The sequence below is a fragment of the Colletotrichum godetiae genome (genome assembly GCF_030913485.1).
Source record: "Colletotrichum godetiae strain CBS 193.32 chromosome Unknown BDP55scaffold_31, whole genome shotgun sequence".
Lineage (NCBI taxonomy): Eukaryota > Fungi > Ascomycota > Sordariomycetes > Glomerellales > Glomerellaceae > Colletotrichum > Colletotrichum godetiae.
This window is the reverse complement of record NW_026851279.1, coordinates 272,605-288,407: the sequence shown is the minus strand read 5'-3', so window position 1 is coordinate 288,407 and position 15,803 is coordinate 272,605. Positions and strand designations below refer to the sequence as shown.

Here is a 15,803-nt window from a genome sequence, read left to right as displayed (position 1 = left end):
GAATTTCTCTTGATTCCTGTGTCTTTACCATTCGATCTCCGCAATGCTGATGCTATTTGCAGCTTTCTCTTCTGAAATCGAGTTGCTGCCTGCGTAAATGTGACCAGGGTAAGAATCCTACTGGTGCTAGCATGGCGATCGCTTAGGAATCGCGCCATGAAAGCATACCCCAACTGTTGGTTAGTTATCCCAGTGCGTCCGGAAATAAGCTTCTCTTCCGACCAGGCCCGGGAAGCAACTGACTCCAGCGATTCAACGTCCGCTTATGCCTGACCTTCCTCTGGTACCCTCCTGTCCTGTGTACGGATACGTTTGGATCTACAGCTATCACGTTCGATTCATTGAACCCATTACAAGACCATGAATTAATTCTTTCGGGGAATATAGAGGGTATCAAACTGTCTCACACATAAAGACAGTGCCGTCATAGTCCGACGTCCACTCCCGTCCCGAGACTGGTGGGTGGTGGCGCTGTGCCGCATACCAAAGTCCCAAAACACACGCCATCAGCTGGATGATACTGGGACTGCCAAGCTGGCAGCAAATCTCGGACTTTGGGGCAAGGTGGAGTAGGTTATCTAGGACAACAGCGCAGTGGCTGAGTAACCGGATCTCCAAGATCGACAACTTCTCCAGAGCCTGCTTCAACTTTCCTGGCGTGCCTGGGCCCTGGGTGCTCAAGGATCCAATCACTGTGTCACTCAACAAAAGAAAACGTCGTTGGCGCAGCACGCCTAGTCGCATGTTCCCTGGCATTGAGACTCCGCGCTTGCCCATAAATGTCTCTACTGCAGTCAGCTCCTGCGACGTTTGTTCAAGCAGCCGAAATGACATCAATCCTGCTGACAGCGCTGCGGGCTGGCGGCCGACTTCTACCCCTGTCACGCTCCGTTGGGCTGCACGACTTGATGCAGGCTGACCGAATGTAAGATCTCTGATAAATACCCCATCACGCCGTAATTGCTGATTTCCAAGTGTCGAGCCAAGCTACTCGGTGTTTCTCGACTATCAGTACGCGATGGCTTGAGCATTGCACCAAGCCACGACCACGAATGTTGCTCCAGACCGGAGTGCACCATCACCGACCATGGCCTCTCCCAAAGAGCACGGAGAAGACGCTCCATCAGAATCAACGAGACCATTTGCCCCACTACTCGTTGAGGACAGAAAGCCGCTCAAGGAGACCACGCAGTTCAAGTTGACAAAGTTCCGGTACCGGCTGTGGGATAGGAGACAATGGAAGAAAGAATCGCTTAGCGTGTGGGTAGATTTCCGACAGCATCTCTGGAACCGCAGGCAGTGGAGGGAGGCATTCGTCGTCGCGTTTAGAGACATTCGAGCTGTCCACTGCTACGCAGTTCTCGCTTGGCTATTGGCTTTATCGTGGATCGGAGGACTTTGCACCGTACTTGCATTTATCAGCAACACAGAGTTGTACGGAGACTCGGCCTGCAAACCGGACGGCAGTTTCGATGTGGAGAAGAACCAGTACAACCTCTGGTCTTCCTCTGGATTCTTCCAGATTACCTTGGCATGGGGCAAATTTTCATTTGCGGATGCCAAAGTCATTGACGTTGCCTGGGATGTGGTAAGCTACTCACTGGATAGCACGAAATGCATCATTCTGTTATTCATCAACTGACCGGTCGCTCGCAGATCTTCGGTCGAGGAGGTCAGGCTCTGCTGACTTGGATCACATGGCGAGTATTTGTCGACTACACTACCACCTCGATTCAAACCAAGCCTGTGACGTATGACTTCTTTCGCACAATCTTCCTCCAGGACCAGCCGAACTTCTGGTCAACGTGGCACATGGTACGAGATTTTGCTCGTTCACGAGGGTTAAGATCGAAGGTCATGATGATCATAATGGTCTTGGTCACTATCTTCATCTTATGCTTCCCTACCCTGGGTAGTGCAATGACAGGATATGTGGCGAACAACGACGCATATGTACAGGGCTCCGACGGCATGTTGATACCCTTTGGTGGGTTCGAGGTTGTTGGATATGTAATCCACGACGGCTGGAGGATCGGCATGGAGGGCAACACTACGCTCACCTTCCCTGGCTGTAAGTTAAACCTTTGGTGACGGTGATCTTCACATGAATCCTAGGCCTGCGCTGACTTTGGAGAAGACAATGAGGCCGGCAGTTACAGCAGTACAAGCTTATGGGCACATTATCTCGGTTGCGTAGAAGATGACCAGAGCTACTCTGAATACTCTCCGAGTTGGTGGAACTTTGATGAGTCTACGCCGGAAACTCAAAGATGTTCATTACATCGAAATGTTTCAAACTGTAAGTCAAGCTATTCACAGTAACAGTGTGAAGTGTCAACGATTCACAAGATGTTGCAGTACTAATGTGTTCCTTTTGGCAGATGTCCAAGAGTATGGGTTCTATGGGTTAGAGAACAAGAACACCACTTGGATGAACAAGACGATGCCGGCTCCGGCCCTCAACATATCGGCTTCTGGGCTTCCTTCTTACAGAAACTTGCTATACGGCTGGAACTGGACCGATCCTCGCACGAGCTTGAAGCCCTTCGAAAACGGAAAAAACTTAACTTACACCGCCGGAAACGAGACCTACTCCAAGGAGTACATGAAGGCGTACGGGAGTTGTCAACCAATGAGTGATCACGGAATGGGCGCTGATGCCGGGCGAGAGACTTATCAATGGGGCTTCTCTTATCTGCAACTCTATATCCTTGTGATCTTGCTCGTGCTGTGGACATTGAGTCTTGCCTACATGTGGCTCAAGGCCCGCCTGACGATGAGGATGCGGCGGAGGTATGATGTACCGAGGGGTTACAAGGGCGTGTTGGAGCTGTCGCATGCCATTCACAAGGAGCTACAGGAGACCGAGCCTGACGAGCTCTCTCACGACCAACTCTCGGAAGAAATCAAGAAGAGTCTAAAGGGCGGAAGGATTCAGTTGGAGTTGGCAGATTCACCCGCGACATATGGCTTCTGGCGGGCGAATTGGGTGTGGCTCAAGGAGGAAAGGTGGTGGATAGGCCCTGTCTTGTTGATGATGGTGACATCGGCGCCACTCATCGTCATCAACAATTCGTTTGGATGGTGGCTCTTAGTTCCGATTATTGCTCTCCTGCTTGCGCTGATGGTAGGTCGGTCAAAGAAGAGCAGAATTATCATCGCCTTTGTCAGCTTCACTGTTGGAACGATCACATTCTTGGGAGTTTGGTACGGAACTGGGCAGCAAAAATACGCAAGCAGGTACAGCTATTATTATTGACGTGGCAGAGATACCCTATAGAGATGAAAGGAATCCGATTAAATGTTGTTGACTCAAGGCTTCCAGGACCTCGTGGATCATCGCAGCCCTCGTGTCGTGGGCCGTGTTAGACTCCTTTATTACATGTATATTCAGACCCATCAAGCAGGAAGGGTAATCGATCATCAGTGCCCACCAATGTCACAGACTGAGGACGATCCACCCACCAAATCCAATCAGAAACTTACTTCGTATCTTTGCATAGGTAACCAGGGCTATGTGTTTCATGTCTCAAGAAGTGAATTATCATTACTCATCTATCCTCAAATACGCTAAACAGGAGAAATATGTGGATTAACCCTCGTGCTGTTCGCACGTGTACTCGTCGGTGACACGGCTTCGCCGAATCCCGAAAATTGCTTCTTTAACGTCGCCGGACTCGGCACCCAATCGCTTAAGCCGGTATCCTTTCGTTTAATAGGAGGTGGATTCGTCGGTGGGATAACGATCTGGGGGTGTGGAGGTTGCGGAAGTTCTTGGGGTTGTGTATGTTGAGAGTGCGGCGACGTGTCCGCGAGCTCATAACTCTCGCCTGGCTCTTCGAATTGCTGGTAATACGCGGCGCTCTCGCCTTGAATAGAGTTCTGCCGGGGCCACTCCGACTTATATGCCGGCGCGGGCTCCGCTAGTTCGGCCCGTTGTTGTTGGAGTCCTACAGCGTGGCCAGGGTCGCCTTCGAGTTCCATATGGCCATCCGGATTTGCGTGGTTGACGTTGTGATAGCCGGCGAAGTTGGTGGTAGAAGACTTGGAGTCTGGCGCGTCGCGCTTCTCGGATCGTGGGATGGACCGAGACGCGCCTGCAAACTGTCCGTTCTGCTTGGGCTTACGGTTCTTCAGCCAAAACCAGAGACCAAGGAAGGCAATAAGAGCGGCGCCGATGGCTACGGGCACGCCTACTTTAATGCCCAGAGCAGTTTGGGTACCGCCGCTTGAGGACGAGGTCCCGTTGCAGGATGATGTGATGTGGTCGGGTAAAGTGCCGTTGGCGACTTGCGGACTCAGCCAGAATTTGCCCGCGTCATAGTCGACGTGAAGATAGTTCTGCGACAGGAATACGCCGCCGAGGATGGGAATATTGTCACCAAGGTCGCTCATGCCCGAGGCGACTGTGGTGCTGATTCGGCTGTTATTCAGCACAGCATATCTGCCGCGGGCGTCGGTGCCGCGAACGTGACTGACAAGCTCGTAGTGAGGGATGACGCTCGTGTAGCCGTTGGACAGCTTGATCGTCAAGGAGCCGAGGAGAGACTCGCGGTCCTTGGGAAAGTCGGATTCACCAAATGTCTGTCCGTCAGTCGCGGTGTGGTTGCCGAGGCTCTGGAATTTGGCAAACATGTTCTGGGTGAGGGTGAAGCTGTTCTGCACAGTGTCTATACAAGCGGCCACCTTGACGCCGGGGTCGAAGAGGGAGTGATCGCCGTCCGTGTTGGTGAGAACGATGTCGGCCACGAGAACCTGGAGAGGGCACGGGACTGGGGCGTTGGCTCCCCACATGCCGAACTCGGCGACCTGGGACTCGTTGAACCGCGCTTCGTTGTAGCCGCCGATAACTAGCTGGCCGTCGCGAGGATGGAGCTCTGATGTTGAGCCATAGTCTAGGCTGAAACTTGTCGTGGGCGCCAGGTCGTTCCTTACGAAGCTGTCGAGGGTGGACGAGTTTGGACCAAATGCAATGGCGCTCTTGTTCATGGAATCATAGTCGGCCCATACCTCGAAAGGGTATCCATAGGCCACGGCTGGAGCATCAGTGAAGTTTGCGACATCGTATCCATGGAGTACCGTCGTTTCGCCATCTTCAGGCTGAGCGTCGATTGTTCTGTCGAGGGAGTCAGTTGTGTGATGGAAAATGGCGAGGTCAGGCAGATACCATACGTTACGTTCCAGTCTTTGATGTTGACAACTTGGCTGAATGTGCCTCCTGTGGTGTCGTATACACTGCCCGAGGCTCCTTGGCAGCCGACGAAAGCGTATGTTGAGTTGTCTGGGCAGTCCAGACTATTCCTCACTCGCGTGTTGTTTAAGATGGTGGACATGCGCATGCCTTGAACCTGGCCACCAAGCGTGAGCTTGAGGCCACGATTGGCACCGATGCCATTGGGAAAGGTGACGTTCTGGAGAGAGAGTGTGTAAGTCAACAAGAGCTACAGTCGCACAAGGCAACACACACAGACACTCAAAACACACATAGACACACACCCAAAGAAAACAATACGCGATGAAAAGTGACTGAATGACTCGTGAAGTTTTTCCTTACTTTTATGGGTAATACTAATGGGTCAATAGAACTCGAACAAGAATCGTCCGCGAGCGCGGATTGAGAAAGGACGCTGGCCAGCAGGAGCGCCGCCCAGGGCGACGAGGTCAACATCACGAAAGTTCGCGATATAGGATGCTGCTGAATGGAAGCATGACGGGCAGATGGGTGAGCTCGGTTCAGGAAGGGGGTTCAACGATGGACCGCAGTGTGGTTTTGACGGGCAGGACGAGCCCCCTTTTGAAAGCTCTTGTCTGCCCACCTGCCATCACCCCGGGCACGTTGCAATATCGAGATAGTTGACACCCTGGAGGCGTGCTAGGTTACCTAGCCGGAAGCGGAAGACGAAACCCACCCGTGAAGTCCCTGGTTATTAGAAGGGGCTCATGATAGTCCACTTTTGCCAACTCTATCCCCGCTTCAGCCCGCGTTGGGGCGGTTGCGAGGTGCTTCGGAATGCACTCCGTAGACACTATTTTGATGTCGTGACTATGACCAAACTTGCACTTTACTGCTTCATGGGCGTGTTTGCAACAGCAAGTCTAAACAACCAAAAGCCATGACCACTTACCACAAATAAAGATCTTATCTCGACCAAAGATGTTCAGACGACTGAAACGCAGTTGCGTGGCCGATTCTCGCTGTTGAAGGGGTACACTAGTCATGAACCATGTTCGAAGCCTCCACGACACCTGCACTCTGGATTTCTTGGCGCACGGGCTCCATGGTAAGATTAGGGTCGTATTTTCAAGCGTTGGAACAAGCCATGAAGCGTGCCTGACGTGCCTGGCAAGGCGTGGGAGCCGTCGTAGTGGTCTCCCAGCGATAGCTCATTCCCGCGATCCGGCGCCTCCAGCGAATCGCTCTCCCCGAACCGCAGACCTGGACAACCCTGACAGGATCTGCGCCAGCTGCCCTCGCAAATGCCGCGCGATCAGCGTGGCTGCCAGCAGGAAAGATATATGAATAGCGTCTCACTTATGTTGAGTCAAGCTGGTTCAGCCCCGGGATATGAATGTTCATAGGGCTATAACTCTCCGGGACGAGATTCTGTTGTTTATGGGTTTATATTCGGCAGGAAAACTCCAAGAGACCGCGTATCGTAAGCGAAACCTGCGCAGATGCAGAAAGAGAAGGAGACATGGCCCGTCAACTGAGAGTGATACAGGGATACGCTTTGCTTCGCATTCGGGATCCCCTTGCTTCATGGCATGTGGGAGGTTGTTGTTCCGCATTCCGTGCTCCGGAACAGACCTCGTCCTGATCCTCGCGCCCGTCAGCGTCAACTGTCGAGAAGAGATACCCACCGGGCCAAAAGACTGGAAGAGGGAAGTCGAACAATTTGGACTTTATTAGGCGCGAGTTGCCAATTTGCCACTGCCAACTTTGGACGGCAAGCGCCTGGACCGTTGTGCTAGCAAGGATTCAGGGTGCTTCTCCTCCTCGGGCCCCGGATCGTTCCATGGAAGCGCAGACGATACTAACAGCGAATAACCATGACGAGATTACGTTTGCAATGGGAAGAAATCATCAATCGCATTGTCCGAGCGTTGGCAGTTGAGCACGTGGTCATGGCTTGAGGAGTTGTGCTGCGGCCTGCCAAACATATCGCTGAATTCATCGGGCAAAACGGATCAAGGACAGCGTTCAAGGGACAAGATCGAAGCATATCCGTACCAGCCCACCTTTCTATAATGTTCAGATGCTTCGTGCAAAACAGTCTCTTCAGACTGGGAGTTTGACTGACCTCAACACAACAACGCGCATAAGTAAGCGTCAATGAAGTGTTTCGTACATAACAATACCAGACTGTTAAACTTTGGTCTTTTTACGACAGACCCATACGCCCATCCAGTAATTTGGTACGTAACAAGCTTGGTCCATAGTCTATCTCGTCTATGTGGAAACGCTGGGGAAGGACATGGAGCAAAGATGCGCGTGGTCGGTCTGAAGGCCCATTGTTTGCCAGTTTGGTAGCGAAATCATTTCGGGTTTCCAACTTTTCGGCTTCAAGTTGCAGGCGATCGGAGGAATATGTCTCGTAATGGATAGCTTGGGTGTGACTTTGCCCTGCCAGGTTCGTTCTTGGCCAGTGCTGAGTCCTAACAACCCCTTTCGAAGCATGCAAAGTGCAACCAGCTTGTCGACGGAGCTCCGCACGAGACTGAGTTCGACCCCGCGCTCCGGGTTGCATAAGTCTTTCTAAGCATTAATCAAGTTTGGGAACAACCAACTTTAACTCGGTCTTCACAATCATATCACAGTCTAAGGGTGCTGCGAAATTGAGAAAGCAGGGCGTTTGACTAGACATCATAGGCTACCAAATTTCCGGATTTTCCAATCATTGGCCTCCGATTAACGGAGGTCGCTTCGGCTCAATGGTCTAGTGGTATGATTCGCCCTTCGGGTTCTTTACCAACCCTTGCGCAAAGCGTGAATGGGCGAGGTCTCGGGTTCGAATCCCGATTGAGCCCTCGATGTTCTTTTGGCATTTTTGCTCCGTCGTCGAACGAGTTGATCGTCACTTGTTTGGAAGCATTCTAGTTGACGGTTGGAATGGAGGAAGTAGGTCATTCGGTGGGTGTCGTCACGCTCATTTCTCCGCGTGCAATTGGATCGATGTCATCCAATCAACTATTGGGATGAAGGCAGTTTTCAAGCCCCTCATCCACCACCGGAAGTCATCTTGGTTTCCCGAAACTCTGCTCAGTGTTCAGTTTCCGATACTAGCATGGCATCAAGCGGTATATTACTGTCGTCAAAATCCACGACACTGTGTATCAAGTGCTCGGGTATCGTCTTTGATGATGCCCAGGGGGATGCCCGCGATGCTGGTCACTGGGAGCGGAAAGACAAGTATCCAGATCTACCAATATTCCGCCAGTCGGCTGCAGCGGGTTGTACCTTCTGCGAGTATCTCTGTTTCGTGCTCGAAGAGAAGCTCCCAAAGCCCCTTCGCATCGCGTTGCAAACTTCTGCAGCGAAAGATGTTGTAGCGAAGCTCTCCTCGCCTGCTTATGTGATGCGATCCGACATCATCGACGTCACGCGCGATTGGATGCCCGACGATTATGGCATTGAACAAGACGGGATCTACTGGCTCGACTTCAGGTTCGAGTCTGATGCATGGCGTGATGGGCCATGGTCTGATGGGTGGAAAGTGCGGGCTATCGCGTATCAAGGAGATGATGGTAGGTGTCTCTTTGCCGCCTCAGCGACCTCTTGCAACGCGGAAAGACATTTTGCTAACATTATAAAATTTGACAAAAGATATTGCAAATAATCTCGGTATTGAGCTCAAACTCCCTATTTTGGATGCTCTTGATTCGTCCTGTATCAAACGACTCAAAGACTGGGTTTGGGGCTGTGCAAGCAATCACTCAGGATGTTATTACTCTTCAGAGCCAAGGAGTCTTCCCAGTCGACTTATCAAGGTGGGAAAGATAGACAATGATATGGCACGCTTAGTCGTTAGTGATGGTCTTCCTTCGACAACATCGTACATTGCTTTGAGCTATTGCTGGGGCCTGCCATCCGTCAGCAAGCCACAGCTCATCACGACTGCTGCCACTCTTGCAGACCGCCAGACAAAGATCCCACTCCGAGAAATGCCAGATACAATCAGAGATTCAGTAGTGTTTGCGCGTCATATGGGAATCGAGTACATTTGGATCGATGCACTTTGCATCATCCAAGACGATGCTGAAGACTGGGCCAAAGAGGCCGCACTCATGTTTGCCGTATATCGGCATGCTACGCTCACCGTAGTAGCAGCCGCAGGTGATACTTCTCACTCGGGATTTCTCCAGAGGAGTAGAGCTGGACCGTCGGTTCTGGTCCCATTCCAGTCTAACAAGAAAGAGGCTAGGGCGTCGGGTTCGTACGTCCTATCAGGCCTCAATGAACACCGGACCTGGGATGCCGATTATCCAAGCCATATGCACAATCGTGCATGGGCCACGCGGGCTTGGACTTATCAAGAAGATCTAATGTCTACTCGAGTGTTATATTTTGACAATCATACATCTTACTTTCGTTGTCAGTCGGAAAGACGTCTCGAACATAGCACCAAAGTTTACGACAACGTTCAAAGCTGGCATCATCTGCTCTCTCCAGCATCGAAAGACATCACCTCTCCTGAGGCAAAAGAGCGAAGGGAAAGTCTTTATGAGAGATGGAAAGATCTGATTATCGAGTACACTAGACGCAAGCTTACCGTTTCTAACGACAAGTTTTCGGCTTTGTCTGGTTTAGCTCGCACTTTCAGCTTGGCGCTCGGAGACGAATACGTGGCCGGACTTTGGAAGAGTGATTTGGTACGAGGAATGCTGTGGCAGACCGTTATGCAGCCGTCGACAACGAAAGGGTGGAGAGCGCCATCCTGGAGCTGGGCATCCAGTGACGCAGAAATCGGATGGGACCTGAGGTTCTCACTGCCTCTCATTCATCAGTGCAGCATCGAGGATATCCAGATTGAAGCCACGGGCTCAGATTCTTTTGGAAGACTTCAGAGCGCCTGGATAGTCCTCTGCGCTGTCTGCGTCCCGGTGATTCTGAGGCCGGTGCAACAGGCCGAAAGTGACCAGGACACGCATCTTGCGGAGGTTCTTTTCCATGAAAGAGGGAAGGTCATGGCACATGGATCTTTGGATGCTGTCGCACCCTCGGGGTTGAGGAAAGACGACACCTTCAGGCTAGCTGACTTTAGCCAAGCTGCTGACATCTCCGACATATCCGCGGTAGTCCTCGCCCTACGCTGCATCACCCTTAGTCTTGATGAGAAGTCGGGCGAGAGGAACTTTTCATCACCATCATTCCCAACTGGGCTTTTGGTGACAAGCAGTCCAGAACAAAGGGAGAGTGCTGACTCACTTCCGATTTACCAGCGACTTGGAACATTCAGAACGGAGACAAAGGAACAAGCCGATGAGTGGTTGACGCTATCCCAGTCTCGCCTGAAGTTGAAATGATTTCTCGAATATCCAGAAGGGATGGATGCTACAAGTAATTTCTAGTCAATCATGCTTGCTCACCTCAGAAATGATCTCACAGAAGATAAGAGGCAGGCATCAACTATTGAAGTTAGTCTCCAAAGTTGTGACACATGAATTGATCTACGTCAGATGCATTCTTGCCGAGTATCTCAGTGGGAGTTGACTCGAACTACCTGATATCCTTTTCTCATCTTGAAAGACTCCTGAGCAGGATGGCAAGCTCAGAACTGGTAAGTATCTTAGCCCTCTTTGATGACCTTTAACAGGGGCTCATACCAACTGTTGGCCAGCTTTTCGTCACCCTTGCCATTAGGATGTACACCATCTCGCGTCATCCCCTTGACATCAAAGTCCTTGTGGCAGTCAACTACAGTAATACGACTCTTCTCATTTGATTTCTTGGTCGTCCACTCTGGTATGGCTTTGTTGAAATCCTCAACGCCTCGCATGCAAGTCGGACAGCCGGCTGGGTCCAGAGGTATTACTTGAGCAACCTATACAAGATTTTGAGACATTAGAGTCACGTACTTTACTTATGCTGCCTGAAGAGGCTCATGAGGGCACACGTACCAGTATCTTCATACTTTCTTTGCTAGCCCGCATTTGGTCAACCAACTTGTCAAGCGCGCCAAGAATCTCTTCTGGCTTCTTCGTACTCCATACGTCGTTTGAGCCGAGGTGCAGCATGACAATATCAGGCTTCGTGTCCATCAGCCAACGCTCGAGTCTACCGTCTTGAGCAGGATCTGTCGCAAGAAGGCCACCGTGGCCCTCATTATCTCCATCGTAGTCGAAACCACATCCCTGCGGTGGCAAAGTTCCGACAAAATCGGTATTCTTGATGTTATTGTCCCGAAGCTTCTTCCACAATTGAGCCCGCCAGCAACCCTAGCTCAAGAGAATTCGTCAACATTTTACTTTTCAAGGAAACACGCAAGTGGGGCTAGGGTCATATAGAATCAAAGGGTAAAGTTCTTACTTACGGGGCTGCCGGTGATCGAGTCTCCAAGAGGCATGATCTTAACCTTGTCTTCAGCTGAGGCCGTCCATATTGAGAAGAAACAGACTAGCATCAAGACGGATCGGCTGAGAAACATCATGAGTCGGTAAAAGGCAGACAATGAGGCTACCCATCGGTCGAGAAATGGTATCAAGGTCACCTTTCCCCTGGTGTAGATGATGAGTTTGGAGCGCACGCAGCTCTCTACTTATTCTTGATTCCAATATAGTTGACTGCGTCTTCGCTTGAATCCTACAGGATTCACATCCTCCCGCAATGAGTTGGCACAACAAAATTATTACAATTATCTACTCTTTCGTCAGCGGCAGGACCAAAATGAGAATTCTTCATGCTTCCAGCATTGAAACCCTTCTATGGTGTACACATGGGTGTTGGTGCCAAGCTGTAACCACGGCTATCCCTCTTTAGGACATAACGTCGTCGGAAGAATGGCTCCCGGTCCTCGTTGAATGAGGTATTTGAGCCTCATTTTTAATATTTCGGATGATTTGAGCGATCATCGCTGATATTGGGAATGATGCAAGATTCATGAGGACCAGGTCATGTGTGATTGGCTGCAATGGTCTGGCCTTCCATGCAACCACAAACTCAAGCTAGCTAGGGCGCGTCACATCTTCACCCATTTATTGCCTTCACATGGTCGATGACCAGACACTGATAATCGCTGCTGCCCTTGTAAATCGTGAACCCATCGTCGTGAGTCTGCCCTGAACTCAACTGATCTCCCCACTGCCAGAACAGATCGGCGCCAAGTCCTGGCGCGGTCCGCGAGACCTGCTGCCAGGGCCCCTCGATACCGCATTGATCACTTAGAGAGCCGTCTGCTTGGGTGTGAGCTTATTGAGTTTAAACATCAGACACGAGGAAACAAACTCACATTCTTCAAAGAGGCAGGGCTTGCCGGCCTTGGCGCAAGCATCGCCGTGTGATTTGATCCAGCCCGGAGACCAGGCTTTCAGATCGACGCTCCCTGTCTCTCGTGTTAATTGATTTTCTCCAATCACCGTCCAGGGAACGGAGCTCGGATGAGAAAGTTTATCTTTTGCAGGTGGCTTACAGTGATCGGGGTACATGTGGAAAGTGCCAAAGTCGAGCGTCTTGATGCCGAGGTTCTTGACGAAATCTGTGCCCTCGCCGTACTGGTAGGGGTAGCTTCCGTCGCCGGAAAGTCCCATACCCTCATCGCCGAGGGTTACCATGTGGCTCGCATCTAACGACTTCACAAACTGGGAAGTCGCTTGCGCCCATTGGAAGATCACATCAGTGCTGCAGCCCTTGCAGCGGGGTTCGTTGGCCAGCTCCCAGGCAAAGATGGCGGGAGAGTTCTTGTAACGGCTCACCACGGCCCGAACATACGCCTGATATTGGGTTTGGGCTTGGCTGTTGTTGTACCAAGTTTCCTTGGAGCCACCAAAGGCTTTCACGTAGGCGTTCATGCCGCCGTAGTCATCCCAGTGGTTCACGAAGGGGATAATTAGCTTCACTCCCTTCTTCTCCGCGGCAGCGACGACTGCATCGAGTCGCTGAAGCCCGTTGGCGCCAGTGTTGACTTGTGATCCTGAGGCCGAGAGATATTGGTACCAGACTTGGTTGCCGCTGGGGACAGCGTTCACATCATTGAAGCCCCATACGCGAAAAATTTTGAGTCCGGCTTTCGCGACGTTGTCCATGACGAGATCGACGTCGTCATTATTCGTCAGAAATGAGATCCAGTATGAGTTACTACCGGCAAAGTACTTTGTCTGGCCGTCAATGGTGAACTTTGTTCCACTTGCCGAAGGGAAGGTCGAAGCCTGCCTAGGCTCTGGAACGGCCAGAGCTTGAATGTTGGCCAAACTGGCCAAGATCGACACAAGGGAAAGCTTCATGATGGGCCGTCGTTCTCTTGATACGGTTGGATGAGAAGATGAGACGGAGGAATGAACAGACAACCGATCCCCCCCACGAGTCTTTATACTTATTTTGGAAATGACTTGATCATGTCATCGATAGAGTGTCGGCTTTCCAGGTAAGAAAGCAACACAGACCACAACCAATGAGAACCCAACGGCACTTCAATTGGATTGTTACGGAATTGTAGAGTTAACGAACGGTACGAACACTTCGTACCCATTCCGGAGGCGATCGGCTGGTCGCCTGAGCAATTCCCCGTGTTCCAATGGCGCCGAGGCGGTGTAATACCGATTGGGGTGCGGAGGGAGGACTGCCTCTGCACCTTTTCGGAAATGATGTGGGGCGTTGGGCGGGACATCCCCGGCCGTTTCGTCTCGAAGAAAGTGCCGAGAGACTAGCGGCAACTCCGGGGCTTTTATATGGGCCCTCGGCCGATCGGAACCGGGCCCTAGGTGACATTGCAGGCCACAAATGACCGGGCAGTAATACCTGAGGACAGATGAAGGACACCGCCAAGTCCATGGGCAAATCATCCTCAGACACTTGCAATTCACAGTCTCACTTGACAGGGCTGCAGTCTATAAGTAAGATGCACTTCGCAGGACACCATGGGTACCTTGTGTATGTGGGGCACGTATGAGGCAAACACTTAGGTTATGTTGAAGCCATGTCTAGCATCTAAAGGCCGTTGGAGTTTTGATTTGCCAAAGCAGAGGCAAGCCAGAAAGGTTTCTGACTCATCCTCCTAATCCGAGTCTCCAAAGTGACAGTCTGCTATGTTCATTAAACAATGGGTCCACGGACGGACTGCGAAGACTTTGGATGCGCAGACCAAGGCTATCATTCTCGATGTTGGTGGGGCCCTTTGACTTCCTGACCGATCCTCCCCGTTCGACTCCTTGATACTGTAATACGAGAAGCTTCACGCAAGTCTCATTGGCTAAACAGGCTCTAGGGCACAGTTCGAAACAAAAGTTCGTGGGAATTCCTAAAATGAAGAGTACTTCCCTACCTAGGTAAGCAATAGATCATGCCCCCAAAGTCACAGGTTGACATTCTTACTCTTCTTAGATGCCCGTTAAACCTTGTACGCAGAGCCACACAGCACGCACCTTTCATCGAAATGCGTAGGTGATCAACCAGATTAAGCCCAAGCCCCTGAGATGCTCATGTCTGATTCAAAATCAGTCATACAGAACGTTGAGAATCACATCAGTTTCGAACCGGTTCCATCGGAAACTCCGCGGCGAAAAACGGAAAGCTCCACGAGCCTTCGGCCCCTATGCAGTCCCGTTAGTTACCCACACCTTATCCCACATAAAGGTGCATCAAGCAACCTTACTTATGATAGCCTTCGAAGTCAAACCTTGAGCTTTGAAGGCAAGCAGTACACTCTGAAGGGAAACCTGGGGAGCACTAATGCATACAGGAAGCTAGAAGACAGGTCTGTTGCGAGAGTATACCGTTGCCAATAGTGCAATGACCGATGATGAGCAGATGGACTTTGATACCTTGACCGTCGACTCAATTACTGAACTAGGTAATCCTCTACCTGACTGAGCGGAACAATAGATTGAGTCTATGCTTAAGCAACGCAGACCTATAGGACATGCCAGAAGTTGTTTGATATGTCTACGTAAACGTCAGCCCGATAAGTTGAGCTCTCTATAAACATCCGTATGGTGTTGGAAGAGTCATTATATGGAGAGGACTTGGTGTCACTGAGTTTACTAAGGAAGTTTGGAAATAGTGTTCGTCCAAGTATGCCCGGGATCCAGAAGCCAGGCTTTACAAAACGATCGAATATATTGCAGACTACTCTAGCGGCGGGCAGAGAAAGCGCAAAAGCGAAACGAAACAATTTACTTACATATTTCTGTGAGGGGGACCTAGACAAGCCGTTAGCCGGTGAGTCGAGTCTGAAGAACTCCTGGGTGTAGCCTGGCAAGCTGGATTTCCGGAGATGTAGTCCAGGCTCTTATTGAGTTTTGGTGCCTTGCAGATGATTTGAAATGTTCCAAGAGTCAGACAGCGCAAGATCATACCAAGCTCCACAAGAAAGCCCAGTGCTACGCGATACACTTTACGCCAATGAAGCTTACATCGCCGGCCGCTCGCTGCAGTTAGCCGCCTCTCCGCTCCATCGAGTCGGCTCCGGCCTTGCGGGACGAAAATCCAGACGATGCGACATTGGGGCCAACGTTGCCGAGAATTTGACCGGTGTAGTACGCGGCTAAAGCTTCGCAGATTGCCGAAGGTCATGCGTTGCGCGTCCCAGGGGACTGGGTACAGGAGACGAGGTGCTTGACTTTCTTGGACATCGGCAAATGAGGGGATTCAC

At 51.1% G+C, this 15,803-nt stretch overlaps 5 protein-coding genes and 1 non-coding gene across 6 annotated transcripts; 3 read left to right on the top strand and 3 right to left on the bottom strand.

The window, feature by feature from the left end:
• Positions 1 to 1,087: 1,087 nt before the first annotated feature.
• On the top strand, positions 1,088 to 3,259 carry BDP55DRAFT_695443 (uncharacterized protein; the record flags this gene model as incomplete). The annotated part of the gene is made up of 4 exons (XM_060577467.1): positions 1,088 to 1,212; positions 1,297 to 1,588; positions 1,657 to 2,071; positions 2,382 to 3,259. 4 exons carry the CDS (start codon positions 1,088 to 1,090, stop codon positions 3,257 to 3,259), a joined length of 1,710 nt encoding a protein of 569 aa, XP_060427446.1.
• Positions 3,260 to 3,526: 267 nt separating this feature from the next.
• On the bottom strand, positions 3,527 to 6,280 carry BDP55DRAFT_770179 (uncharacterized protein; the record flags this gene model as incomplete). Its single annotated transcript, XM_060581078.1, has 3 exons — positions 3,527 to 5,116; positions 5,173 to 5,411; positions 6,224 to 6,280. The coding sequence occupies 3 exons, from the start codon at positions 6,278 to 6,280 to the stop codon at positions 3,571 to 3,573; spliced, it is 1,842 nt and encodes a 613-aa protein (XP_060427445.1). The 3' UTR covers positions 3,527 to 3,570.
• A 1,646-nt stretch (positions 6,281 to 7,926) lies between these two features.
• Positions 7,927 to 8,028, top strand: BDP55DRAFT_t225. The gene has a single exon. It is a non-coding gene; the product is annotated as a tRNA-Pro (tRNA).
• A 199-nt stretch (positions 8,029 to 8,227) lies between these two features.
• Positions 8,228 to 10,647, top strand: BDP55DRAFT_224393 (heterokaryon incompatibility protein-domain-containing protein). Its single transcript, XM_060566100.1, has 2 exons — positions 8,228 to 8,745; positions 8,825 to 10,647. The coding sequence occupies exons 1-2, from the start codon at positions 8,286 to 8,288 to the stop codon at positions 10,522 to 10,524; spliced, it is 2,160 nt and encodes a 719-aa protein (XP_060427444.1). The 5' UTR covers positions 8,228 to 8,285; the 3' UTR covers positions 10,525 to 10,647.
• Positions 10,648 to 10,787: 140 nt separating this feature from the next.
• BDP55DRAFT_705562 (SGNH hydrolase-type esterase domain-containing protein) lies at positions 10,788 to 11,823 on the bottom strand (the record flags this gene model as incomplete). Its single annotated transcript, XM_060578037.1, has 3 exons — positions 11,532 to 11,823; positions 11,119 to 11,436; positions 10,788 to 11,042 (listed from the first exon to the last, which is right to left on the bottom strand). Exons 1-3 carry the CDS (start codon positions 11,646 to 11,648, stop codon positions 10,788 to 10,790), a joined length of 690 nt encoding a protein of 229 aa, XP_060427443.1. The 5' UTR covers positions 11,649 to 11,823.
• A 361-nt stretch (positions 11,824 to 12,184) lies between these two features.
• On the bottom strand, positions 12,185 to 13,498 carry BDP55DRAFT_614174 (mannanase; the record flags this gene model as incomplete). The annotated part of the gene is made up of 3 exons (XM_060571237.1): positions 12,627 to 13,498; positions 12,447 to 12,539; positions 12,185 to 12,390 (listed from the first exon to the last, which is right to left on the bottom strand). Exons 1-3 carry the CDS (start codon positions 13,435 to 13,437, stop codon positions 12,185 to 12,187), a joined length of 1,110 nt encoding a protein of 369 aa, XP_060427442.1. The 5' UTR covers positions 13,438 to 13,498.
• Positions 13,499 to 15,803: the final 2,305 nt, after the last annotated feature.

What these genes read in the sequence shown, in the direction of transcription:
- BDP55DRAFT_224393 (XM_060566100.1), top strand. Translation starts at nt 8,286, where the DNA reads ATGGCATCAAGCGGTATATTACTGTCGTCAAAATCCACGACACTGTGT. An exon ending in CGCGTATCAAGGAGATGATG is followed by an intron (nt 8,746 to 8,824) that starts GTAGGTGTCTCT and finishes ATTTGACAAAAG; the next exon opens with ATATTGCAAATAATCTCGGT.